General features: G+C 50.3%; 2 protein-coding genes across 3 annotated transcripts in view; both read left to right on the top strand.

Moving 5' to 3' along the window:
- Positions 1–14,344, top strand: part of ATP11C (ATPase phospholipid transporting 11C) — a 60,753-nt gene extending 46,409 nt beyond the window's left edge. The window contains 6 exon segments of the mRNA XM_050713369.1: positions 2,256–2,391; positions 4,139–4,204; positions 5,053–5,156; positions 6,033–6,087; positions 6,089–6,187; positions 10,775–14,344. Of these exon segments, the coding sequence (XP_050569326.1) occupies positions 2,256–2,391; positions 4,139–4,204; positions 5,053–5,156; positions 6,033–6,087; positions 6,089–6,187; positions 10,775–10,891 (577 nt within the window). The 3' untranslated portion in view covers positions 10,892–14,344.
- A 4,341-nt stretch (positions 14,345–18,685) lies between these two features.
- MCF2 (MCF.2 cell line derived transforming sequence) overlaps positions 18,686–27,397 on the top strand; it is a 56,716-nt gene continuing 48,004 nt past the window's right edge. For both annotated transcript variants that reach the window (XM_035541748.2, XM_035541747.2), the window contains exon 1: positions 18,686–18,777. In XM_035541748.2, coding sequence (XP_035397641.1) covers positions 18,720–18,777 — 58 coding nt within the window. In that variant the 5' untranslated portion in view covers positions 18,686–18,719. The remainder of the gene's footprint in view (positions 18,778–27,397) is intronic.

The raw sequence follows: 27,397 nt of genomic DNA, 5'->3' as shown, positions 1-27,397 counted from the left end.
CTTTGTTGGCCACAGTTTAAGCTTTGTTGGTGCATGAAACAATCCATCAGGGATCACTTGAGCTGGTTGGTGTACCTGCCCTGTGGTGGTGACAAGGTAGCCATGGAACTGCAGAAAACTGCTTACATGTTACATGCCTATTTTAATTTATGCTCTCTAACAGTATCTGGTCCAGCAAATTGCCCTTCTGTCTGTATTAAAAAAAAAAAAAAAGGCTGTAGATGGAATTATTCATCTACAAGAAAAAGCCAGCTGCAATTCTGGCCAGAGCATTCACTCATGTTAGTTCTGAGCCAGGCGGCGTGAGCCAAGCACGTGATGGAGGATGCAATAGATGGAGGGAAAATCTATCTTTCAGGAGAAGAGAGATCTATTCATTTACAGGAAAACGAATCTTCATGAAATCCAACTCAAGCAGGTAGTTTCTCAGCTGGTCTGGATGGATATCCCCCAAAGGCCAAATCTCCATTTCAAAACGAGTTACCTGGGAGCCGTGGTCTTTGCACTCAGTTTCCTCCACATTGCAGGTGGAGAGCAGAGTTTAAGAGGAGATGATCTCTCCCTGCTTTACTGTCTTCTTTTTCTCCTTTGTTGCAACTGGGGGAGTCCCTGACCTCCTGCAGAACCTGAAATACTTCACGTCTTCCCCCCAGCCCTGCCTGTGCATGTACTTTAGTGCAGCCCTTCAGGGGATCTGAGTATTTCTGAAATAGCTACTCAGTTATATGATTGATTAAACTTCTGTGTTCCTCCACTCATATGGCAAAACACGTATTTTTAAATAAATTTGTAATTGAATATTGTGCAGCATAGACCAATAACAGCAGCCCCCTGAGCATTCACCTGGCGAGCTGTCTGATCACTGGTGTATGTGAGTTGAGGGAAAACAGATTAATTGTGCAGTCAGATAGCTTCACTTTGAATATTCAGGGCTACGCATGTGCTGCTGAATACAGAATGACTGCTGTGCCTCTGCTGTATAAAGTGCTGAGTTGCTGCACTGCAGATCTCTAGTCTGAGGCACAGTAAAAAGTCTGTTTACGATGAGTGCTGCAGGCCATAAATGTGAATGCAAAACAAATTGCACTGAGGAGGCTCTTCGAATTTTCTCTCCTTGCAAAAATAGCTCTTGGTCTGATTTATCTGTGCTCCTTACTCTCACCCAAATTACAGTATGTTAGAGAATATCATGCATAGGATTCCAGTAGTGTTTTGCTTTAGAAATTGCAATTACAGGAGCTCAGCATCACACCTGTTTACAGGGTGCATCTTGCTGATAATAGATGTATTGCTAGAATAGTTACGAAAAAAAAAAAAAGAGGATTTTTGGTTTTGCCATAAACATGCTTTCATCCCCCATCAATCTTCAAGTTTTAAAGAAGGCCATCTGAAAATACAGTGATGCAAGAAGCTTTTTTAAGCATAAGCAGTGGTTTTCAAATATTTTGGGGAAAGACTTCTGGAACAATATTTCCTTTTCATGTCTAGCCAGTGTCAGGCTGTTTGAGGTGTAGTCAAAAGCACAGGTCCCTGGGGGTGCAGCTGGAGACCTGCAGCAGAGACCAAAGGAACTGAGGCTGGATGTGGTCCTGGGTTTGCAGCTCCGTGGCTGTGACAGTGGCCTTGGTGCATGTCCTCGCAGGGCCCTGTCAACACTGCATCAACCTGCTGCTGCCTCCGTGCCAGATCTTATTGCTGTTCTCAGCCAAGAGCCTCCTGCTAAAACCCCCGTGCTAAAAACCCACGGTACGATTCAGGAGTTTATTTTCAGCCTGTACAGAAAAACACCACTTCCAGGAACAGCACTCTCAGAGCTTTCCCAAAAAAGTGAGTTTGTGCGTTCAACAAAAAGAGAGGGAAGCGTGCCACAAGTTCGCTGCATCTCATGCGTTTCTTCGTTGACATAGCCCTGGTTTTGAAATTCAGCAGTTTTTAACTGCGGATAGGGCAGGCAGCGAGGTGGCTGCATGAGATGCTTGGGACAGCATTACAGCTGCTTGCTTCATTTGGATGGGGTTGGATTTTTGTCTGCATTACCTAGAGGAGGATAAAAAAAAATATGCTGAATATCTTTTGATTTCTTAGGACCAGCATCTGCATATAGCAAATGTTTAAGTCCTGTGTGCTGGCAGGTATTTGTGTGTTTTACCTTCTTGTCTCCTACAGCAAAGGCCCGCTCCAAGCCCATGGAAACCCTGGGCTTTGCAGCAGGACCTACGTGATGGTGATTTTCTTGTTGCTTGTTTTCTTGGCAGGAAAGTTTCCGATAATGCAATGCTGCAGTGGAGGCCTTTCTTGTACTGGACCTTCCTGGGCGCCTTTGAAGGACTCGTGTTTTTCTTTGGGGTTTATTTTCTTTTTCAAAATTCATCGTTGGAAGATAACGGAAAGGTAACAACACCAAAAAAGAAAGAAATATGAGTGTTTCTTTTGTGCCCTGCCTCTTTTATATGCCTGTCAGTGAATATCTACACGCTTAGTCTGTGCGCTGTGTCTCGAGTCTCGTCCAACGGTGTAGCATTGCTTACGGTGTGATTCTGCAGCAAATGCTTAAAACGAAACATTTTCCAAATCACCATGGAAACAGCGTAGAGGTGGTTATGCTCTCTAGGTACGATAAGTAGTCTTACAAAGAACTTTATTCCACCCCAGCGATGCCGCCAGCCTGTGCTTTGCACAGTGGTCGTTCACTCTTCCGCATGCTCCCAGGTGTTGGCTGGGTGCGGGGCAGGACCTGCCAGCGAGGGAACCGTGCCCAGGCCACAAGGGACCAAAGCAGTGCCTGCGCGAGGCCTGATCCAGCCCCCTGCCTCCCGTTGCAGGGGGGAAGGCTGGTGCTGGCGGCTTGCTGCTGGGCCAAAGCCAGCATAAGTTAGCGCTGCCGTCAGAAGCGAGCAGGCTGCTCTTCTTGTCCCTGCTGTCTGCTTGTTCGTGCCTCTCGCGCTGGGACCGGTGTTTGCATCACCACGTGAGCGAGGTGTGCGAGCTGGCCCAGGCAAACTTGCACAGGAAGATGGGGAGGGGGAAAGAATTTTTTTTTTTAATTTTTTTTTCTGGTTAGCTGAGAACAGAGCAAGGCATCGGTGCGGTGCAGCCGCCATGCAAGTGGTGGTCTGCGCTGTCTGGGGACACCCTCCACTGAAGGGAGGTGTTACCAGTTCTCAGCTGATGGAGAGCTTTACACCATCATTTGCGATCCTTGAAAACACCTTAGCTTTTTTTTTTTAGGGGACAACACTGGGAGGAAAGCTGAGATTTGCATACATTGCATCAGTGCCACTATTTATGGCCCCAGCTATGTGTAGTCACGCACATGTATTGTAGATTCAGTGCCTTTCTGTATTTATAGCCATTCTGGTTGCATTTGAATAAAACATGTAAGCACTGCAGATGCCTTGAGAGGTCAAGTCCATGTGGCACTAAAATAAGAGCTGTGGTTTTGTCCTGTTTTGTAAGCACTTATGCCTGTAAAGAACTGCTACCAGCAATTGCTCATAATATCCATGTATGTTTGATTGACTCCTTTTTCGCTCCTATTGACTTTAATTTTTTTGCATTTTTTAAAAACTTTTACATTTCACTTTCTGTTTTAATGTATGCATTCAGATCTTGACAGCCTTTGGTAAGCATCTGTCCCATTCATTGCCATCATTTGGATTTATATACAGTACCTGCTTTTCTTTGTGCGTAGTCACTAGTGTCTGCAAACCAAACCTGCGTATTCTCGTACGGAGAAGCACCCGCTGGTGCGTTTTGCAAGTGGGACTAAAATGGCACGAGAACCGGAGGTGCTGCGGTAGTTCTGTGTTACGAGAAAGCAGAAACTGAGTAAATTACCAAGAAATCATGAAATGCAGGTGGTCCAAACGACTCGTATTCTCAGTCAACATTGCTGTTAGTAGGAGGTTGTACCTGTCACTGTCACGACACCGGGTCACTTGTCCGTGGTAGTGCATGGCACAGGGTTAGCGTAGCGGGCGGCTGGCGTGCTGAGCGCCCAGCGCGCGTCCCGAGTAGCAGTCGCGCCATCCCTCCTTCCCCTTCCAGTCCTTGCTTGCACCGTTGTCATTGTCGTCGTTTCTGTTCCTCTCGAACGAGGTGGACAGAGGCGCGTGTGGCAACGCAACGTGTTTTCCAGGTGTTTGGAAACTGGACCTTCGGAACGATTGTTTTCACTGTCTTGGTGTTCACCGTCACTCTGAAGGTTAGCCTCTTTCTTCCCTTCTTCTTGCAGTCCTTTTTGAATGTTGTGCATATAGTGCAGTGTAAAATCGTTTACCCTGTGTGGTAAATACATTGAAGATGTATTTTTTGAATACCTTTCCCCCCCACACTTTATATCTTCTCTTCCTCCACACAGGCAGGAATTTATAAGTAGCTTATTGACTGCTGTCCTTTGTGTAGCCTATGGTCTGTGTGTGTGCTTATGACAAGTGCTTATGCTCTGGTAAATTATTTTCTTATTTTTTGCCCTCTTCTGAGACCTCCAGTTGGTTACAGTTGACTTCTTTCCCCACACTTAACGCCCCTTGGCTTTCAGCTCCAGAAAGAGGAGAGGAACAGCTGAGTACTTGGGTTTGACTGCCTTCTTTCAGATGCTGCTCAGCACCATAGGGATCACAAAAGCACATCTGTCAAACAACAGTAGCCAAACTGCTTTGTTTCACAGAGCTTTCCAGAATGAACGGTTTGCATAAGGCCTTACAAAAGGTCTTTTATGTTTGGGTCAGGACAGCAGGTGGTGACAGAAGGCAATTACAATTACTGCAACCTTTACACATTTGTTTCATGTAGCATCAGAGGTTGCATCAAACTTATTCTATTAAAAAGTATCAGATGCAATTAGAAACTTGCTGCTTCCCTGTTGATGTTGTGCCAGTCTGTAGATATTGAAAGTATTTCCCAGGTGTACATACGCAGAGAGGTAGCTGACTGGAAAACTTCAATCGTGCTCTGAAAGCAGACAAATTTTATATAAATATAATTGAATACACTCTGCTTGTAATGCTTGTTCTGCCTGTTAATTTTTATTTTGAATTTTTATTTACGCAGCTAGCATTAGATACTCGATTCTGGACATGGATGAACCACTTTGTGATATGGGGCTCCCTTGCCTTCTATGTGTTTTTCTCATTCTTTTGGGGAGGAGTCATTTGGCAAGTATCTTTTCTTTCAATGGTACTTTTTAGGGGAATGTCCATCACCTGCTTTGTGGGGGACGTGACTGCAGCGTCTCCACATTTGGGCGACCCAAAGGTTTGGGGACAGCAGGATGTTTGCAACTATGATAAGCACATGTTAGTACCGATCATGGTGATTAATAGTGGTAGGCAGCACGAGTTTGCTTTTTTATGTCTTCAGATGGAATATTCTAGTGCCGTCATGGTGGGGTTTGTTCCTGGGGAGGGGAAAGGATGCTCTCTCCATGCAGCACTGCTGGAAGAGGGCTGTTGTGTGACCAGATCTGTGCACCAGCCTGGAGGCAGGTGGCACCCGCTTGCAGTCCGGGAGCTTGGTTCTGCCGAGAGGCAGTTTGCCTTCACCGGGAGCTGCCAGTGTAAATATTTCAGCATCCATTTGTTCACGTGGGTGGGAAAGAAAGGAAAAAAATGACGTTGGAAAGAAACCTGGGGACAGGAAAGGGAAGAACAGACAGGTAGACTCAGAGCAATAGGGCCCGGCACTGTGGGGCAGCCGAGGGGGAGGTAAGCAGGAGGAAGCACAGGTCCAGCTGCTGCAACAAGGAGGAACAGCGGCTTGGCCAAGAATTGGGGGTGAAGAGGCTGTATGAAGATGGGAGAAACATAAGAGTAGTCCCAGGAGGCTGCTGGACAGTCCTCCAGAATTAGCGCAGCTGAGGGCAGGAGATGGGTGGGGAGAGGAATGGGCAGCCTGTCTCTGTGCAGGCTGTACCCATCTGCCTTGGGAAGGGAGGCGTCACTGCGAACAGTTTGATCCGAGTCTGACCTAGTTGGGAAACTCGTGTGACTGACGGTGTTAACCAGAATGTGTTTGTATCTCTTCTTTTTCAGGCCTTTCTTGAAGCAGCAAAGAATGTATTTTGTATTTGCCCATATGCTGACTTCCTGTTTCCACGTGGCTGGCAATAATACTCCTGATCTTTATCAGCCTTTTCCCAGAAATTCTTCTAATAGTTTTAAAAAATATAAAAGAGAAAAATCATCAGGTAAGGAACAAGGTGAAAATACTGTGTGATATATCATAAAGGCCTCTTATATTCTTAAACACTAGATGAGCCTGTAATAGCACTGTGTGCCATTCACATCTCGAGGAAGGCTTGCTAGAGTCGCATCTTGCTCTTTCACATGCCAGAAATGTCAAGAAGCTCATCTAAAAATACAGCCTAGATCTCTAGTGTGGTGAGACTCTACCAGTGCCTTTCCTTAATTACCTAGGCTGGATGGAAAACTTCTTATTTATAAAAGTACTATAACCCTTTTCCAATCCAAACTCATCAACCAAACCATGTTGTGTACTGACAAAAGCTACTTGATTTTAAGTCAACGTGTGCAAGGTGTTCTGCTTGGATGCGCCCTCCAGGTGCCAGCACCAGGGGCAGCGATTCAGGCAGGGCTTGTCACATCTGCCCATCTCCCTGTTAACCGGGGGCCAGTGCAGCAGTGTGAGCCCGCAGTGTCCAGCTCTCCTCGAAAGTGCTCAGGGTTATTCTGCACAGAATGTGTCCCACGTGGAGACAATCCCCGTCCCTTGCCACGTGCTTGCCCAGAGGTGACGAGCATCCCTGCAGCATCGTCCTCCTGGGCAGCGCCTGCTAACCCTGGCCGTGCTCCGCCACCTGTCGCTCTGTCCGCCTCGCCTCCCTCCTGCGGCGCCTCTCTTCCCTCCTGCGATTTTAGCAAGTTTTGCATCGGGTCAGCAAGCGGCGAGCTGCCGGCCAGTCCTGCCCTCTTGCCATCAGCTTTGCGTTTTTCTCAAGCAGCGATGGAGTACAGCCTGTCGATGCAGCCTAAGGGGCAGGAGGCAGCGGTGCCCACGGCAGCAGCGTGCACTGTCACGGCTCGTTTTGGCCTGGGTGTCTCCATCACTGCAAGCTGATGGCACAGCAGAGGTGAATCCTTTGCCAGCTGTACCCTGAACTGGCTCCACTGTCCCTGCAGGGCTGCGCAGAGCTGATTTTACCTAGCTTGGGCAGGGCTCTGTGTCACACAAAAACACCGGGTGACTCTTCAAATACTCAGGTGCAGGACAGGCTTCTCTCCTGAAGCTGGTAGGTCCTGTGAGGTTTCAGTGCACTTTCTTCACCCAGGATGGCCTGTTATTTTTGGTACTCATATACTTTTTAATAGAGCTAATAATCTTTTCTAAATATCCAATGAAGTAGTAAGGTTGTTTTTTCCCCCCATAACCTTTGAAGTACAAGCTTGGCAAAGTATCAGTGAAGTAAAACATGTGTCTGCAAGACCGAAAAAAACCACCACCCAAACCATTAAATTTGAAAGCAATACAGATGATAAAATAAGCGTAGCTAAATTCTTCCCAGTTCCATGTTATTTCTTCCTTGTAAGCATGACTTAATAGTTTCTGGATTGACACCGCAATTGGGGAGGATGGAAATGATTTGCTCTCAGCTGCAGTCCTAGGGCAGTTTGAGGCCACTGTCCCAGAAGGGTAACCTGGGGGTTACTGAACCCCAGCTCAGTTCACCCAAGAGGAGACCCATTTTTGCCTCCAGCTCTTGGCCAGAAGATCCATTCTCGCATTTAATACTCACTTTCAAGCGTGCTTTAAATGCGTTAAAAATGGCTCTTGTGAAATCGTTTAGCAAATCAACACTAAGTGTCAACTAGAAAAGTCTCTTCATATGCGCATTCTAAACTAAATGCGGGCTGAGCCTTACTGAAAAGTACATTTCCAGTTAAGAGCTTTATAAAATGCCTGGGGCAGATGCCAGCTCTAGATGTCCGTACTGACTGTCAGACACTGAAGTCAGCCACCCAGTCTTTGAAAGGCAACTGAGACTAGGCAGAGGACTTTAAATTGAGATCCTTTTTGAGAATCCGAAGCTTAATATTGGAAAAGATAGATACAAGTTTCCCAAGGGGAGCGTTACGTACAAAACCAGGTCAGTGTCCTTGTTTAGCTGCCTGAACACCCAGCTTGGCAGCTGAGGGTCCCCTCTGGAAGGAAAGGATGGACCGAGGCCAGGTCGATAGGAGCTTGTCCTTGACCTGTATGGGACTGAGTTTCTGTATGACACAACACAGCAGCTCTGTTCAGTTTTTATTAAATTTTCTGTGTGGATTTTTTTTGTTTTGTTTTTGTTGTTTTTTTAACTGCAAGGCGCATTCTTATTTTCTTTGGTTTCTGCCTTTCTCTCTTGTACTGCAATTTTCTGTCTTTTGTGCTGTTGTGAACTAGGTAACGAAGCGCCTTCCTTCCTCAGGAACATCCACTATCTTCATGCTTTCTCAAACTTCCAGCAATCACAGCTTTTCTTGGAGCGAATAAGGTGATTTCCTTTCTGAGTCAGTACGTGTTGCTTGCTCTCCTGCTTTTTCCTTCTTCTAATGCATAACTGCTAAAAACTCGTGCTTAGATTTGCTCACCCAGCAAGAGCCTGCTTCCCTCTGCCCCCCATTGCTTTAATTTCAATCTTTTGCTTAAATGTTTCGTCTGTCTCTGCCCCTTTGGTCTCCTGCTGTTCAGATGCTCAGGACCAGCTGCACACCTGGTGGCTGAGCTGCTCGTGCTCAGCACCTGTGACGTGGGTGCAGGTGATGCTTTTGTGCCCGGCGTCCCTTAGGTGCTCGGGGGACTTCAGGCAGGCATCAGTCGCAATGCTGGGGTTTCTACCAGGTCCTCAGCTGGGGTGAATTGTTCCTGTTCATGGAAATCGGTGCTGCTGCGTAATTTTCTCTAGTCGTGGATTTGTCTCCCCGTTTCTCCCTCCCCTCTGTAGGTTTGTTTTAGTGGGCTAGATACAAACTTCACTAAAGCGTAGAACAAAGTGGACTCAATTCTGATCATCCTCTGGATGACCTGGCAAGCAGCTTATGCTTGTTGGATAGTGCAGGAGCTGCTCACGCACCCTTCTTGCCCAGCACACAACTCGTGCTGACACTACAGCTGCCCTTTGTGCAGGCACATAAGCCTTAGCACTCACATAAGACCTAGCGCCGTCTCCAGCTTGCTGCCCGTGGGGTGAGGGGGCTCACCCCCATGCTAAGTGCCTTGGGTATGTGCCCCTAGGGCTTGGTTTCACTGGTATCACTCACTGTTTTAAAAAATACTGGTTGTAAGGAGAGCAAAGATGTTTCCTACTTGAAAGCACCTGTAGCATAAACCTCCAAGCCCGAAGGGAAACATTTTGGGAAGCAGAGCTCTTCTCCGAGTGCCATCTGTGCCTCTTGCACTGAAAAACCCAGCCAGCGTTGATCACGATGGTATTTAGGGAGTGTGTATTGTTACATCCCTTGTGGTATGATTTAGTTGCCTGTAAAAAGGTGTGTGTGTGTGTTTCTTGTTGTTGGACCACTAGGTAGGTTAAAGTGTTGCATGTGCTACAAGTATTTTTGCCTCGCTGTTGCAGAGCAGTAGGAGGGCACCTGATTCATTGTCGGCCAGACCTTCTGCCAGACCACTCCTTTTAAGAACGTTCTCAGATGAGTCTAATGTGTTGTAACAGGTACCCTGTCCTAAGGAGTTGGGATGGTTTTAAAAGGCATTGATTAACCAAATGTAACTTCCCAAATCAATTAAACTGTGGTTCTTGTAATCCTCTTGATTATTGGTGTGGGGCACCTGTCTTTGTGAAATGGAGATGCAATATTTGGGATGCATTTTAATGTGGGGACACGTCCTATCTAGTGTTTGCAGAAGCCCGTATGTGCAAAGATGCGCTCAGTCTGAAATGCGTTGCTGTATGTAAAACAAATCCTTCAGTATAACTGATATTTTGGTCTAACATTAACAGCATGAGAATACAGGTGTGGTGAATTGTGCTAACTGGCTATACAAGCTAGCACTGATGTACTTGCAATGAAGTATTCAAGTCTAAGCCATTAAAATGATTCCCAGATTGCATCTGAATAGTACAAAAATCCAATTTTCTAGGGTGCATGCTGTTGTCAGATAGAAATAAGTAAATTTTAATTCATCTAAATAGATTGAAACTAAACACGTGTACTTGTCTGTCTGTCAACGTAGCGTATGGCAGGCATGTCTCTGTGTCTGTATGCGTATACATACACGGGGAACATCCTGGTACAAGCTTATTTGATTCTAAACATCGCAGTAAGCTGAAAGCTGTCTTCTTGCTACGGAAAAAATAAAAGTGCCTAATTGAATTCACAACCTAGCTTTTAGGCGAGATGTTACATAGCTGTGTGGTGTCAGCTGCAAGCATTAAAATGCAGATTTCCTGTAGCCCCCTCCTAGCCGTGTGCCCCCCACCTGCCTGCAGAGAAGCCGATCTCAGCATCAGAGGGGCAGGGAAAGCGGCCGAGGGCGGCAGCCCAGAGCTGGGCTTCGTGCCCTGCTCGGGCGCTGCCGCGGCGGGCGGCAGGTGGTGCTCGCCGCCCTGCGGGGCTGGGCTCTGCGCAGCGCCTTGCGGGCTCCGCACCGTGATTTATTGTCCCGTTGTGAATGGAGTTTGGCACTTTTATCCTAGTCTAATCATTCTTCTTCTCCCGTAATTTTTTTTTTCTCTTTCTAAAAATAACAACGCAAAAAGGTTTATGGTCTTGGGAATGTAACAATTGCAACGCGTGTGTTTTCCTTCTGATTTTTGCAGACTGGCCCATTTGATCTGCCTATGTTAGTGTCATACAAACGTATAGAGAATGGCTATGTGAAGACTGAAGATGCTGTTACTAATTCGGCAGAAAGATATCCCCTCAGGATACTTTAAAATGCTCCACACAAACAGTGCATATTGTCATCCTGTAGGAAAAAGAAAAAAAAAAACACAAGCAAACGAAACCACGTGTTTTTTAACGTAACAGTTCTGTTTAATATTACCAAGTACGTAAGCAGCCATGCTGATGAAGCAGTAGCCAGGCACTGGCCGCGGTACCTGTTTGTCTTTGGTCTTGTTGCTTCCTCCCTCCTCCCCGCACCTCCCCCCCAAAAAAAATCTGTCAAATCAGAAGACTGTGGTAATTGGAGACTGGGAAAGCATCTTCAGGAATTGTTCTAAAACAGCATGATCAAAGTGCAGGAGAGAAATGCCTCCCTACGTCACACGGGGGCTTCCTCTCACCGCTGCAGATCTGCCTGGGAGCAGCAGAGAGTTGCTGAAGTCTCTTGCTTCGCCTGACCAAAGAAGTAGCACGGACTTGAACCCCATAACAGCCCTGGCCGGCTCCCCGAAGGCGCAGGGGAGAGCCCGCTCCCCCCAGCGCAGAAGCCAGACGCATCCCTGCGAGCATCTTGCCTGGTGCCGCGGGGGCTGCCCCCTCCCAGCGTTGGGTGGCCAGATGCATGTGGCAGAAATACTTGAAAACACGGGAAAAATCATCGCTGGCAGCACAGTGTTCAGTCGCACGTCCCTCCTCTGGGATGGCTGGAAGCGATCAGTGAGCCGTAAGCAGCGGCAGCACCCGTGCGGAGAGTGTGGTGCTGGGCGTCCTCCCGTCTTGGCTTGCTCTGTGCTGGTGGGTTTGCTCCTGGTGAGAAGTGAAGGCAGGATGGTTTTCCCTTGTTTTGGGAATGTACCAGGACTGTTCATGGAGTAAGGAAACTTTCATGGGGAGGGAAGAACCTTGGAAGCTGAGCTGTGCCCGATTTCCAGCCCAGGTTTGCCCCGGCTCCCGTGGCTGTGCTTGCGTTACTGCAGCGTGCAGTTGGTGAAACGCTTTAAAGGTCTGAGTGACAGCGCAGTCCTTGGCCAGTCCCAGGGACCTGGATGGTGCCTGTGAACTTGCAGGCATAAAACTGCATCCTGAGTTATTTGCACTAAGAAAACAGAAGTTGGTTTTAAAAATAAAAGTACGTTAATCTGATTTCATTTTACACTTTATTTGGTTTTCAATTGGCATGTTCTTTTTCAGTCTACCTTTAGCAAGGTAGTGGGAACTTTTCTTTAAGTTGTGCGCAGCAGAGGCAAGATGCCTGACTCTCAGTTTTCTCTGGCACTTCATATGTGGAAAAAGCAGCTTTTTCATCGTGTTGAGTCAGAAGCAGTCACGGAGCACCCTGCGTGCCACCACCCGACGTGCGAAGGTCCTCCCTCGTGCTGCCTTCCCCTTGCCCTGTGGGCACAACCTGCGGCCGGAGGCTGGCGCAGAAATACTGTGATACACACTCACATCTACCTTCAGGAGCAATGAGCTCTACACTGCAGCTGGGTTTTTACTTCCTGCTATGTCTCTTAGGCTTTGTTTCGCTTCCGTGCAAGGGCACAACAAACTGGGGCTAGATCGAACATTCCCTTCATCAAATTTTGCTAAAGAGTGGACTGTTAATTCTCTGAAGAATCTCTTGCTCTCTGGCTGCAAAATTCATCTTTTTCAAAAAAAAAAAAATCAAGCAGGATCCAGATAGGCTGCAGGCACATCTGGCATATGTGACAAGGACTCTGTGATGGCCCTACCCGTGTGGGAGGGGATGGGGATGGAAGGAGCAGAGGGACGGGCAGAGTCCCTGTGGCTGCCCTTGAACCATCCCGCATGGCAGGGGCCTGCGGACAGGACTGCTGTATTATATGCTCTGCACTGGCCTCAACGCAAGTGGTGTCTGTCACCTTGTGAGCAACTGCAGCTCCACTCCTTGCTGCATGCAAGCGAGGAGCTGCGCTTCCAGCATGTGTCCCATGGGCAAAGCTTTTTCTCTTTTTCCTTTTTCTAGCTCACCTCACGGACCTAGAATTCAACTTGCAGACCTTGCCCGATTCTCAACTTTAACTGCTAAAATGTGGTGCCTACAGATCGAGTATGCGATGAATACAATGAAGATGCGCTCTATATGCCAAATCTAACCTTTCTACCTAAATATACAGTTGCTGACTTGTGTTTACATAGCCTTTAAAATGCAGGCGCTAAACCGCGCAATTCCTGTGATTCAAAACCATTCCAAGCCCCAGTTGTCCCAAGCCTGACCACCTGCTTCTCAGTTTGTTCTCAGTTTGTTTTCTGTTGTATTCTACTTCTAGGGTCAAATTCTGTTCCTGTGAGATTCAGCTGGAGGTCTCGCTGTTGGTGTTAGTGGGAACGGAGCGAAGCGTGCCATGTATGTGCAATGTGTGACCTGTCTGAATAAAGCCACTGATACGGGCTGATTGCTGCAGCCTGTGTTAAGCTGAAGCCTTCTAGGAACCCAATCTTTCTCTTCCCGTTTCCAAGTATCCAGTCTCAGTATGGAGCAAGCCATAGCTGTAGCTGTACATTCAACCCCAAGGCATGTATGCTGAAAAGCAGGGTGGTATTAAAATGAAATGTCAGGAATAGCAGCTCCTTTGGGGAAAAGCAGGTTTTCTTGGGCTTGGATTTCCAGCTAGCGCATGGATGTAGTTCCAGGACTGCTGTGCTGCTATGAGCCAGAAGAGCTGACCCTCCTTGTTCAGCAGCAGCAGAAGTGAAATTTCTGTTGCTGTGGATGTATCATGAAATCAAGGGGAATGGGACACACGTGCTGGAGTCACAGAAGGAGAGAAAAGGCAGTGATACTAAGTGTAAGGAATCAGCCGTCAGGCCGGGGGAAGTGGCAGTAATCTGACAGTAATACTGTGATTGTTGTTCACATGCCATAACACAGGCTGCGCTGTTACAGTGCTCGTTAGTGAGCTAAAAGGTCAGTACAGGCTTATCGGTGGGGAAACTTGAAGGAAAAAGGCTGGGGTTTTTCATAGTAATCCACTGAAGTTTAATCACTGTCTAGTGACGCTGAAAGATAAGCAAAGTAATTAAGATTCCCTCTAAAAATGTAATGTGATAATGGAAAAACTCGCCGTATTCATAGCTACTTTTCAAAAAACTAATCCTAATTGTTATGAGAATATTATAAATGACTTGGAATTGCATACAGGCTTAAATTTGAATTCGGGTACACACAGTTGAAAAACTTACCTAATACTGCACTATTCATCCAATTTCCCAGCTATGGATTTTTTTAAAAAAACAACATATAGTATATAGAAAGTGTAAATTATATACAGGCAATGAGAAGATACATTTTCAGCTTCTTGCAAAAAAGGACTGCAACCTTACATTTTTTTCACTTAAATGCAATTTTATACGTTTATGTTGCTTTATATAAAGGAAATTGAATGTGAATGTTACCTTTTATGAATGCAACTTGCTCTTTTTTCATTATGAAAACTTTTGTTTGAAGTAATCAATAAACTTTGGTATGTTGTTCTGATTAATTAGTATTTGTTGTCTGTCTTGTCTCCTTGGATGCTCCTACGCCTGTCTTGCAATGATCTGTACGTGGGCATTTACAAGTGGGGCTGTGGGCATTTTCAGTGTGGGGTAGCTGATGCCAGCAAGGCTGCACTGGCATCTCAGCACTAACTCCCAGTGATGCTGGGCAGCATTTGCTAAGGGAACACTGGTTCTCATCTTTTTTTTTATTTTTATTTTTTCCCAGCAATTTACTAGCAATTCTTCTGGTGCTGCTGCACATATCTGGCTTCTGTGCTCTTAACCAATTTTCCATGAACAATAATCTGTCAAATTAAGCAAACAAGCCCCATGAATTAAGTGAATAAATTGATTTAACTTTTTAGAAGAGTTAAACTCGGAGCTTTAGCTGACCAGGACATTTAGGGTAAAAAATAAAATGCAGGTCCATGTGTCCAGCTTCCGTATATGCATGATTTTTTCTTAACGCTGTGCATTGGTTCTGTGTATCATGGCTACCTGTACCAAGCTGCCTTTTTTTTTTTTTTTTTTTTTTTAGTTGAAAGACTGGAAACACATAAATGAGGCTTATTCTGTGGTTGGTGAGGTGCCTGGAGCTGCTGAAGTACAGGCCACATATTTGCATTGCTGAGACTCCAACGGTGTAATGAAAAGCAAGTCTCTCAGTGCTTGTGTAAGACACAAGAAAAATATATACTTTATTTTTTTAGGACGTGTGTCTGATTCAAACTGAAACGTTGATAATGAAAACCGACAGTCAGTTTGATAAATTCAGTTTTGGCTGCTTTAATTTCTTCAGCTCCCATGAGCCGCTGTAGGACAGATGGCTGTGCTATTTAAAACAAACTATAACCTTTAAGAAGAAGCTTGTACTACTGGAAACTAGATACATGCACTGAGACTCTTAATAGCTTATGTGGAGTGGTGGTGAAAATCAGCTGAAGGACTGGGGAGGCTTTGAGCTGGCGGTCCCGGCTGACGGGACGCAGCAGTCAGCGTAAGCACTGTGGTTCAGAGCTGCTTCAGAAAGCTCCAAATTAGCATTTAAAACAGCTGTGTGCCACTTCATGTTTCAAAGGAGAAGCAATGCAGCTTTGTAAGATGGCTTTCAGCAAGGACAGCCACTTTCTTAGGGGTCAGGCTGCTGACAGGAGGGCAGGTGGGGCGGGGTGGCAGCAGGGACCTCTGCTCTGCTCGCTGCTAACGTCTTCGGGTGTCTGGAGGTAACCTGCTGAGCTGGAAAATACGCTGTGGCCTGGAGAAAGGGCGTGTGTGCACCTGTGAGTGTGCTTCTGTCCAAAAACGGGTTAGAGAAATAAATAAGGTAGGTCTGGCTTAGGCAGAGAAAAAGCGAGAGTAGGAGAGTACAGGGGAGTCCCTTCTGTATTTCACACTGAGGCAGCAGGTGAAATAAATCCCATCCTGATGAAAGCTGTGGCAGGCTCAACTGGCGTCAGATGGGCCTGGGTCTCTCCTGGCTGGGGAGGCTCCAAATGGCATTTAGCTAGCTCGGGTTTTCCAGTTCCCAGCACCACCCTAAAACATTAAATCTGTTCCGTCCCGTTTTGGACATTGGAGTCGGGGCGTGGAAGATGAAGCGGCTGGGCTCGTGGCTAAGCGTGGGGCTTTGCAGCGCGGGCAGGTCACGTAGATCAGACGCGTGGGTGAGGAGAGACTCAGCGGAGGAATTGCATGCACAAAGCTGCTGAGGCTGGTGTGGTGGAGCACAGCAAAAGTGCCTGCAGCAGCCTGCCAGATGGTGTGGCAGGAGAAACTGGGATTTGGCCAAGCCAGGGGAATACGTTGCAGCAATTGCAATCTGAAAGGATGAGAGCGGGGCTGGGCAGCAGGGCCCGGAGCTTTGAGATACGTGCATCCGCAGGACCGCCTGTGAGACCTGAACAGAGGTCTGACCTGAGGGTGACAAGTTAGATTACCCTGTTTAACCAGAAGCTATTTTTTGAAGAAGAGACTAGGAGGCTAGATGGGCTCTTGGCCACCCAGGGCTGAAGGTGACTGGGGTGCACTTCTCAGGGCGTATGGGGAAGCCTCTAAGCAGGCGACTTCTCCAAGCAGAGCTGGGGCTGGAGCAGCTGCGGCCAGACGCACTGCCCGGCCCTTGCTTTCTGCACGGCCACGCCACGAGGTGTGCGAGCAGCAGCTTTCAGGAGGGGCAGAAATACAACCTATGGTTTCCTCCAAATTAGAATAAAAATAGAGGCTGGGGAGAAATAGCTGATAAGTTTATTCAGAACAATCTCAAAAAGAGATCATATCACCATGAGGACTCATGCCTGTGGTTGCCTAAAACTAAGCATACCTGTTTGACTAAGCAGACGCTTTTGAAAGGCAATTTCTAAAAAACAAATGGTGGTACCACTCCCAACAAAAACTGCCTTTATGTGAAACAATGCTGTTGGTTTTTTTGTTTTTGTTTGTTTGTTTTGTTTTGTTTTGTTTTGTTTTTCCCCAGCATCTGAACTGGAATTAATGAAATAAGTGGGAATTCTCCCTACACCTCCCAAAAACAGGGGGATAAGGAAGAGCACCCGCATAGAATAAAACTCTGCCAGGATTTCCTTTTGATGAGAGTTCCCCCTCTCCAAACGGGTCTTTCCTTCACACACAGCCACGTATGTGCTGCTCAGAGTGATGAATGTTGTTATGAGGTCTGGGGAGGAAAATCCTTGAAAAAGAAACACCAGTGTTTCTGGCTGTCATTGTTTCCTTTTTATCTTCTCCTTGTTCCCCCTGGCTCAGCTTATTGTTCCTGGGACAGGCTGAGAAAGCTGGGGTTGAAGAGAAGGCTGCGGGCAGACCTTGTAGGAGCCTAGGAGGGCCTACAGGAAGGCTGGGGAGGGACTCTGTCAGGGAGTGCAGTGAAAGGACAAGGAGTAAAGGCTTTAAACCAGAAGAGGGGAGATTTAGATTAGATATTAGGAAGAAAACGTTTACTGTGAGGGTGGTGAGGCAGTGGCATACGCTGCCCAGAGAAGCTGTGGATGCCCCATCCCTGGGAGCAGTCAAGGCCAGGTTGCACGGAGGGCACCCAGGTGCAGCGGGAGGTGTCCCTGCCCATGGCAGGGGGTTGGAACTGGGTGGGCTCGGAGGCCCCTTCCAACCCAAACCACCTGCGGTTCTGTGATTCGTGTGGACAGGCCTCAGTTCTGCATGAGCTGTTGCAGTTTGAGGAAAACAGCATTTCTGCGGTAAGAATAAAAGAGGAATGCAGCATGTCTGTCATACCGTGCCTGTAGCCTGGCACACGGCTGTTTTATAACCACGTTTAGTGCTGTGCACGAGCTGTTTTTTTCTTGATGAGTAACTGCACATGAACTCTCCTCCCTCTTGCACAGGACATGCTTTATGACCAAAGAGAAAACTGTTCAGACTGTGAAGCTAGTGAGAATCTGCTGTGTGACAGACAAGGAGCACTGACTGAATGGGCAGTTTTCCCTTGAAAAATTCTGTATCAGTGCAAGAAGGGACAAGGTCTACCAAAAGATGGTGTTTTTCACATTACCATTGTTAGGCCTTGGGTCCTAAATTAATAGCCCTGACTGCTGAAGTGTTGGAAAAAGGCTGCTATTATAGTAAGGAGCATAATTAAAAGGTTGTTTTGGAAAAACAGGAACATCCACTTCTCTGTGCTGGCTTCCTGGGCAGCTCTGGCTGCTGCTGAGAATGAGCTGGCATCGTTTGAACCTCAGCATCGGGGAGCTGAGGAGTGATGGGTCAGGCCGGCCTTGGCTGAGGTCTGGCCAGCTTTGGCCATGGCATAGTTTACCACAGTTCTCAGATACTGTTCAAGGAATTCGCTAGAATACTTCTTGCAGAGGATGAGAACACTTTTTTTTTTTTTTTTTTGGGGGGGGGGAGGGTTGTGTCAAGTGAAAACCCGATGTATGGTTTTGTAAACGCCACCAGGCAACGCAGCAGGAACGTAATTTAGGAGCTATGACTGAGGGGACTGCGGTCGGCCTCCCTGCGCCGGTGGGTGAACTCGGGGCCACAGCACCCCTGGCCCGAGCAGGTCCCCCCAGGGGCTTCAGGGAAGCTCGCCCCCCGCAGCCCCCGCGCTCTGTCCCAGCCGGTGCCCGGGCCGGGCGAGGAACCCAGCCGCGGCCTGGGCGCCCCTCGCCGCGGGGCAGCAGGCGGCAGCCGCCGCCTCAGCCGGGCGCGGGCAGCGGGGGGGGGGGGGCGGGCGCGGGGCGGGCGGAGGCGGCTCCCCCCTTTCCCCGGCCCCGCCTCGGCGGCGGCGGCGGCGGCACGGGCCCGGGGCGGCGGAGCGCGGCCGGCGGCGGAGCGCTGCCGCGGGGCATGGCCCTGGCCCCGGCCCCGGCCGGCCCCCCGCCGGGGGGCACCTCGGCGGGGGAGATGGAGCGCTACTACTGCCTGCTGCGGGCCGCCGCGCTGCTGGAGGCCGCCGCCGCCGGTGAGTCCCCCAGCGGGGCCCGGGAGGGGGCACGGGGAAGGGCCCCCGGGGGGGTGCCGGTGACCCGGGTGTCCGGGACGGCGGGACGGGGCCGGGGCGGGGGGAGCCCGCCGGTCCCTGCCGGTGCCCGCCGGTGCCCGCCGGCCGTGCGGGGCGGCTCTGGGGCCGTGCCGTGCCCTGCCGTGCCCTGCCCTGCCGTGCCGTGCCGTGCCGGCTCGGTGGCCCCGCGGGCCGGGGGTCCCGGGGGCTTCCCCTCGGAGTTACCCCCCCCCGCCCGCCTCTCCGCCGGTCCGTGCGCGGGGCTGCGCTGTTGTGCTCAGCCCGGGAGCCCCAAGGCAGCGGGGGGCGCTGGGGCCGGGCGGCGGAGCCCACAGGTGCCCGACTTCTCGCCTCGCGAAACTCGCGGTCCGGTCTCAGGCTGCGGAGCCGGCGTGCGAAGGCTGCGCGGGCTGAGCTCCACCTGCCGAGGAAGCCCCCGGTGGGGGTTGTAGCACGGTTCCCCTTGAGGGCTCTGGGCATTTTGTTTAATTTTTCTTTTTTATTTTGGATGGATCGCGTTAGCAGTGTGGAATGGCCTCGTTTTTTTTTATTTTTAAAGGAGAGGCTGTTTCACACTGTGCCGCCGACATCCCTTTTTTGTTATTGGAAAGCGGCACTCCAAATGAATCCAAAGCAAGAAGAGCGGTTTTGGTAAGCAATAGGGTGTTCGCCAGCGGTTGTCCCCTTCTCACATTTCCCATGGCTACAGCTAAAGAAGCCTTCCCTGCAAAGCTGCGTGTCAGCCTGATGTCTGCGACGTGCCCTTTCCTAGTTTCCAAAGTAGAAAAGCAGTGGGTGTGTGTGAAGCGTGCGTGGCTGTGAGACAGCCCCTCTCCCTTCTCCCTGGCCCTTACAACATCGCTTAATCGCGGCGGTGCTGGGGATGCCCGGAGCTGCGGTGATGTTGCTGTGGTTGTGTGGCCGCGCACCCTTAATGCAGTGCGCCGATGAGAAGCAAACGCAGTCCGATCTGCTACCCTGGGGCTGCGAGCTGCTCTTGTGCCTCAACAATGTTTTCTTTGATGGACAATGATCTGCTCATAAACTGTTCGGAGCCTTGACTTTTTCTTGTTGTTATTTTGTGCGTTTGTGGGGAGAACTGTTGTTTTTTTTTTTTTTTGCAGCGAGGCCCTTAATGACCTGGGGAAGGTGGTGGCATCCTGGGTGACTCCGTCGCCACCAGAGGATGCATACCTTGTCGGAAGGCGAAGGTGCTCGTTATTCCTTATTAGCTCACGGCTGGCAGCGCACCTGGAGCCACGCCAGGCGCAAGAAAGACACACTGACCCAAAAAAGCTTGCAGTCTTAATCCCCGTTTCCTTGACCTCTTTGCAAAGCACGTCTTAGGGAGCGGGAGGAATTTATCAGGGGGAAGTCGCAGGTGCGGACTTATCAGAGCATCACCTGCTTCTGGGATGCTGCTGCCCCGTGCCCACGGCCGCAGCGCCCGGGCACTTCCCGGCAGGGGCCGTACGCTGCCTGCCCACCGTGCCTGCGCTGGCCTCGTCGTTCATCCGCACCTGCAAATGGAGTAGGGAGGTGTGGAAAGAGGTGAACATGGTCAGGCAGCAAAGGATGCTGCCTGAATATGCGTGGTTTAAGAAAATAATAATAAAAACCCTGTTCCTCCTTGCTCTGGCATCAGAACAGGGATGGGGACGCCGATGGTGAGCGTGTTCTAGGAGAGATGTTATGGAAAAGGGGCGAAACCAGGCACCGGGTTTCTCGTGAGCGTGAGCCTTGTCTTCTAACCCCTCTTGGCAGATGACCTTTGTGTAATGCTCGCACGAAATGAAAATATCTCCACAGAAGCACAAAGGCACACTTGTGTGGTTATAGCTGCAGGGTCTGGACACATGATTTGGGATACACATAGATTCTTAAAATGAAACAAAAAAATGAGTAAGGTTCTCCAAATCTTGACATGATAAATAGGTTTTTGCCTTCATCACTGATTCTGAGCGTTCAGCCCGATCTGGGGTCATGCTTTAGCAGTTTCTCTTCACATATCAGTACTGGAAACTTGTTGGGTGTTTCCAGCACAAGGTGATTTTTCCCCTATATTTGCCTCACAGTGAGATTTACGCCTATATACATTCTAAGACTTCTTTAGCTACTCCGACCTTCAAAAAGGCTTGGAGTCCCTCAGAGAGGCGCGGCACCAGGGGACCAGCACCCTCTGAGAGCTGCACGCTGTTATGGTCCGAGCCTCCGCAGGTGCTGCGGCCGCGGGGGGACCCCAGGGGAATAGTAGCGGGGGAGCGTCGGTAGTACGTGGGACGTGCTTCCTCTTCAGCAGTCACGCTTGCTACAACTGCAGTTTAATCGTTTATCATTCATTTACGGTGACAAAAGTGAAGCGACAGCAGGGCTGTGTGGGAGGGAAGGAACTGAAGTGTGAAATACGGTGGGGGAAAGAAAGTCTTCCAAAATGCTGGCTTTGCCAGGGAGCTGCAGGATGCTTAGAGGCGCGTCGCTTCCCCGGAGCTCCTGGGGACGGGGTCACGCAGGAGCACGGAGCTCGGACGTCGCCGCCACGGGACTTGGAACGGGGCCCAATTGTTGGTTGTGGCAAGTGGGGCTTGTAGGGCAGTCTGGGAGCCAGAAGTCAAGCGAGTGCCCTCAGCCTCCTGCTGCGAGCGGGCAGCTTCGTGCCGATGCGTGTCGCGGCGAAGGTGGTCGCTTCGGCACGCGTGGCAATCGCAGCTTGGCTCCCACGCCGCTCCTCTCCCTGCTCGCTCGGCTGCCAAAGCCTCAGTCGTCTCATCTGACAGCTTCCCCAGCGCAGCCAAATTGAAGGCCGTTGCAAATTGGGGGGCAGAGGAGCAGGAGGGGGAGGACCGGCGTGCAGATTGCCGTGTTGTGGTGGAAGCGGCGGGGTGGGGCTGCCCTGGCTCCCGAGCCCCTTTTCTCCCAGGCGGTGCTAGGCTTGGTTTTGCAGCGCGGCTGAGTCAGGAGCTCTGGCTGACGGCAGCTCCCGGGGCAGAGTTGCAGCTCCCTGGGAAGCTGCGCTGGCTGAGCCACCTGCAAGGTGCAATTATCCATCTGCTGCTGCCTGGACGTCTGTCCGAGGGCTGGGTGGGTGCTGTGAGGCAGGCAGCGAGCGCTGGCAGCGTCCTCCCCACCTCCATTCCCATGCCACTGACTTCTTCCTGCCCCAGGAAAGCGGCTGGCTGGATTTGGATATGTGCTTTTGCTCATCGGTGGAAGGACAAAATGGTATGTTTTCATTTTCAGCTCAGGAAAATTGTTTGTAGTTTCCTTAACTTTGCAGCAGACTTTCCAGGTTCTGCCATTGTGGGAACCTGGCTGTGCAATTTAGTTTCCTGGCTATGTGGGCAGTGAAAGGAAATAAATCGTTCCGGTGACTTCAGCCAGCTTAAATCCAGGTTTCTAAGCAGGTGTCCTTGGGCCCAAGGATTTACCGCAATTACGTGTGCGATGAGTTACTTTGTGCACGAGGCTGGAATTTGGCCGGGAAAAAGCAACACTTCAGTGGTCTTGAATGATGATGTGAAAGCTATTGACGCGTGCATGCTTTTATTTGGCTCGGCAGCAGCCTGCTTTTGAAGTCTTCTGCACTGAAAGTGATCTGCTTTGGAGGCTGGTGGCACTGGCTGGGGAGGTGCATTCTGATGGCAGATGCTGAGCACAGCTTCCTGCGCGCTGCTGGCAAGCACGCTGCAGAGCTGATGTGCAAAACACCTGCATGCTCGTCCCGGAGCCTCCCAGAAGTGAGAAAGGACTGAAAGTGGGAATAGCAGAGAACTAAAAGTACATCGAGGCTCGTAAGTATTAGGAATTCAAGAAACTAGATTTTCTCAGCTCCCACGCTGAGTTTGAATCCACACGGGTGGGCGTTGAGAAACTTTTATTACGTTTCCTGCAATAGATGCAAATTCATGGATAGTTGAGCTGGCTTTTATCCTTCCCAATTTTTGCTTAGTTAGGGGTGATACGAGGAGCAGGTTGCCTGCTCGGACGTGAGCAGATCAGAGCATCCAGTACTCTGTTCCTCGCGCTAGGAGATTAGCCGCAACGATAGCAGGAGATAGTTCGTAAGCCTTGCCGTCATTGAGTTTTCTCTAGGCTAGCCTTTTCTGAGCGAAGCTCCTGCGGTTTGCCTGCTGTCACCTCTAGGCTGGAGGAGACTCACCCACGAGAAACCCCTTGGTCCCCAGCGTGCAGGGATGCCCCGAGCTTTTCAGCGTCCCCTGAGCATCCTCCTCCTCGCTGGCAGCACGGCTCGACGTCAGCCACCAGCAACCTCTCTGGTCACTGGCTCCCAAACCTGTATCAGAGGACAGCGTTCCCGTGGGTGCCAGGTCCCGAGGTAGCTGCACCTCGCCCGAGAACCTCAGATGGCTGCAGCCTGTCCTCACAGCGATGGCCGTGGTCAGCAGGAATGAGGTTTTGCTGGTTTCCGATGTTAATGAGCGGCTGTAGCCGGGACGTGTGGGTGTCCGGATGGACGGCGTCCCCTGCCAGAGGGCTGCCCAGGGCTCGGTGGTGCGGGATCCTTGGTGCTGCTCTGCACAGGGCGGCCTCCACACGGTGCCATCCGATCCTGTGCGGCCGAGCACCTCCTCTTGTAAGGTGATGATTCGGCTCCTGCCGTAAGGATCAGCTGCGGGGACATTCCTTGCGGGTCGGCAAGCTGCCTGCGTGCTGGTCCACAAGCCTCGGCTGTGCTGTCTTAATATTACCTCCCTATTTGTTACCTTTATTTCTTTCCCAGCGTTTTCTTTTACGTTTTTACGCTTATCATCAGTCTGTATAAACCTCAGCCTTTTGAAAAGGTCATTCGAGTTTTACAGAAGCTTCCCTTTTTTTTTTTTTTTGCGCTGTATGGTTTCTTAGATACTGGTAACTGCAGATGCTTCCAGGTTTGGGTGATGGGGATCTGTGCCCGAGCTGAAGCATCGTCTGCAGAGAAACCCTGGAAGGCCCTGGAGAAGAAGCGCAGCCACCAGGTCAGAAGAGAGGACCATCTGGTGCCGTATCCTGCCTCCCACACTCTGCCGGGGTGGGTGCTTACGGAAAGATAAAGGAACAAACTTGCAAATGGAGCAAGCCTTTCCTGAAAAAAATCCTCCCCAGTCTGGCAAAAGATAATTTAAGGCGTCCTTGAACCAGGCATGGTGACCAAGGCATCCCACAGAGCAGTGCACTGACCCTCCTGGGGCTTTGTAAGGCTTTTTGAATCCCTGGGCGGTTTTGTCGTGCTCCTGCCAGATGTCACTGCCTCAGCTCCCCACCTGTGAAATGAGACAAGACTTCTGGTGAGGTCCGTCCCGTCTGCCACCCCGCGGGCTCGGAAGCAAGTGTCTCGCCCCGCAGCGCTGCGGCAGCGCTCCGCCGGCTCTGCGCCGTCCCCACTGCTGGTGCTGGACACGCGCCGGTGTGGCTCCTTCCTCCGTCAAACCCGTGGGAGCCACGTGGATCGAGAAGCTCTCTGGGGATTAGTTGCCGGCAAATTGTTTTTGAAAGGTTTTTTTTTTTTTTTTTAGAAGGGGTTTTGCAAGAGTGTCTGCTGCCTCAGGGTTTTACTGGGAGGCTCACATGTGACGTGGAAGTTTGCCGCCAATAGCCTTATCAACAGGACTGGCCGAGGAGATGAATCCATCACATCTTACAGAAAAACAGGCATTTAAAAATCGTACCGAACCGCTGATCTTTCCCTCCAAATGACAGTCTGGTTTCGACTGGCCCTTGCCCAGGGACACGGATGCTCCCGTGGTGCCCACGGCTGCTGCAGGACACGAGCTGTCCCCACGCAGGGTGGTCGTGCTGCCGGACAGCGGGGCTTGCAGCAGTCAAGGGTATTGAAGCCTTCTGCCATAAGTATTTGAATGGGTCTTTTGGGTCTCTTGCTTGGCAAGGGGAGTGGCTGCACCGCTTGGAAACTGCTGGACGTGTGTGGTTTTAGCACAGCAGCAGAAACTGCTGTACTCCCAGCTACGTGACTAGAGGTGGATTTGGTCCATGAGCTCCCCGTTACAGCAACGGTGCCGCGACTGCGCAACGCTCACCCCCAGCAGCTTCCCTGGAAGAACGTACGTGTGTCAGGGCAGGTCGTGAGAGCAGCTGGACGTGTTCTGCTGCTTACAAAGCTGTGTGCTGTTAGAATTGACCAGGGATTACGTACATAGCTAATGCAAAGTGTCTTTGATTACTTGCAAACGCAGAAGAGGACCGCAGCAGTTCCCACACGTTGCGGAGTCAGCTCTCTAAGTTCCTTGTGCAACTGAATTTCTGGGCTGTGGACAGAAGGAAATTTGATGCGGGCGCTGCTTTATTGCAGGGTATTCATCACATGGGGAGGAGTTTCCCACAGGTCTCAACCTGTGGTCAGGCAGTTACCTCGGGAATAAGGGTGTAATTCTGGCATCCGGCTGCTAAGCTGCACGTGCTCTGCAGCTCCGAGGCCTTTGGTGGAACTGAGTGGAAACGTGTCTCGCTAGCAGGCCCCTCTGGTCTTTTACCCTGTGAATTTTGGAGGCCACTGCTGTATGACCCACAAGCCCTGTGGGCCTGCTTGCCACAGACCTGGTTACCAGAGGGAATGGTGCCTCGGCCTCTGGTCCCAAGGGAGGAGGCAGCAATGGCTGGTGGAATTCACGTCCGACCCCGAGAGCGTCGGTTCTCTGATGTACCCAGAAGCTGGTCCCGTGGGCTGTGGACAAGTCTTCTTACCCAGATGCCCAGGTTATCCCAAAGCCGTCCCACACCTGGGCTGTTTGAAACACTCGCCCGTTGATGCCGGTTTTTGCATGGACACGAACTCCTGCATCAGCCGGCAGGATGGGAGCTGCAGCCTTTCCATTCCTGTCTCCAGCCACGCTTGTGACCCTTTGGCAGTGCCGAGTGTTGCTAGTGTGTGGCCACGGCCTGCCCGCTCCTGTCTGCAAACGAGGAACTGGAGCGGGGGGAGACGCGATTTACTCCCAGCTACTGAAGAATTTCATCTGAAAACCAGGAAGGAGCCTCGGGACCTTGGCTGTCAGTCCCCTGCTCAGACCAGGTCCTGCAAATAAGCCTTTTGTAACTACAATGGGCCTTGTGTTCCGAGGAGTACAATGTCCTATTCTTCAGTATATGTTCTTTAACAGAGACATTGTGCTGAACAGCACGGGCAGAACCACCAGCTTCACGGCGGCTGGCCCGCGGCCAGGAGCCCTGGCTGCCGGGTGTGTTGGGCTCAGCCTCGCGCAGGTGCTGCTCCTCGGGGGGACGGTGGCAGTCGGGATCCTTCTCCAGGTGTAAGGAGGACTCCTCGTGCAAGCGTCTTGTTCACGGTAGGGCAGTTTGCAAACAGGATGAAGTGGTATTCTTTTTTTTTCTAGTAACTCCCTCTACCTTGCCTTCTGGACGTGATGTGCTGGTGGAAAGAACGGCGATGGTTCTTGTCGTGTGTTGGATTGAATTCAAGGTCTTTTCAAATTATTCCGTGAGAAGGCCGAGAGCGGCTCAGCAGCTTGCTGCTGGGGCGATGGAGGCTCGGGTTTCCTGCGGCAAAGTGAGGCTCTGTCCACTGCTGTGGCTTGGATTTTTTTCCGTTCTTCCTGATGGAGCTCTTAGCTTTTGCAGATGGTTATATTTCAAGTGAAACTTCTGCTTATCCAGAGTGAGCGCCCTGAGTGATGGGCTGCAGGCTTGCTCCTTTTGAGTGCTTCTTTATAGCTACGAAGTGGGGTAAAACAGTCCGGACTGAGTTAGAGGGGCAAATTGCAGGCTGGTGCATTGGTCTTTCTGCCCGGGTGTAGGACTGTGTTTCAGTTCTTTGCCCCAGTGAATATTTAATTTTGCGAAGAGGAGAAAATTCAACAGGAAAAGCTGAAAGGGCGTTCGTTGCGTTGCATTGATTAATACTTGGGGTGCTCTGCCGTAAGGGATTTCTGTTCCGACTCCTGTGCAAAGCAGGTGAGACGAGGGTGACTTAATCCTCACGGCCCAGCTGAGCTGGTGCTCTGTCGGCTGTCCCGGGAGGCTCACGGCGATGCTGGCCGTGGAGAAGCTGGTCCCATGTCAGCCAGGAGAAACCCAGCTCATCGCTGCTTCGCGCGCACAGTGCCTTCCTGCCGATGCTTTATGCAGGTCTGCGTTACGGGTGGTGTTGGCCTCAGAGAAAAATTTGAAGCCGGTGGGTCTTCCCGCGGTGGGGTGTCCTGTGTCAGATGCAGGCTGATGGCCCCAGTTAACCTAGAAAGTCACCGCGGGGTATGGAAGTAGGTTACAAATGTGCTCATTTACAGGCTCCCTTGACACCAAATAACCGCTTCTTCTCTGGGTGCAGACGTCCAAATGGACAAAAAGCAGAGAACAAGCGGATCGTGGAGAAGCTCAACGTGATCCTTTACGCTTTTTTTTGGCGTGGTTCGGTTTTGTTTCCTAGGCTACGGCAGCAACCCTCAAATGGAAAGCCATTATTCTTCATTCACAGCAAAGCCGTCTCCAAGTGTATTTTATAGCTGCAAACAATATTTGGCCGGCGTTGTAAAATGTGAGGCACTGTTACATCAACTTGGCAGATGTGTTGCACAGCTGCTGCTGGCAGATGCAGTGAGCCTGCGAAGTTTAG

The sequence above is a fragment of the Cygnus atratus genome, chromosome 13 (assembly GCF_013377495.2).
Source record: "Cygnus atratus isolate AKBS03 ecotype Queensland, Australia chromosome 13, CAtr_DNAZoo_HiC_assembly, whole genome shotgun sequence".
Classification (NCBI taxonomy): Eukaryota; Metazoa; Chordata; class Aves; order Anseriformes; family Anatidae; genus Cygnus; species Cygnus atratus.
Note: the sequence above shows the minus strand (reverse complement) of the source record. Positions and strands in the feature narration are given on the sequence as shown.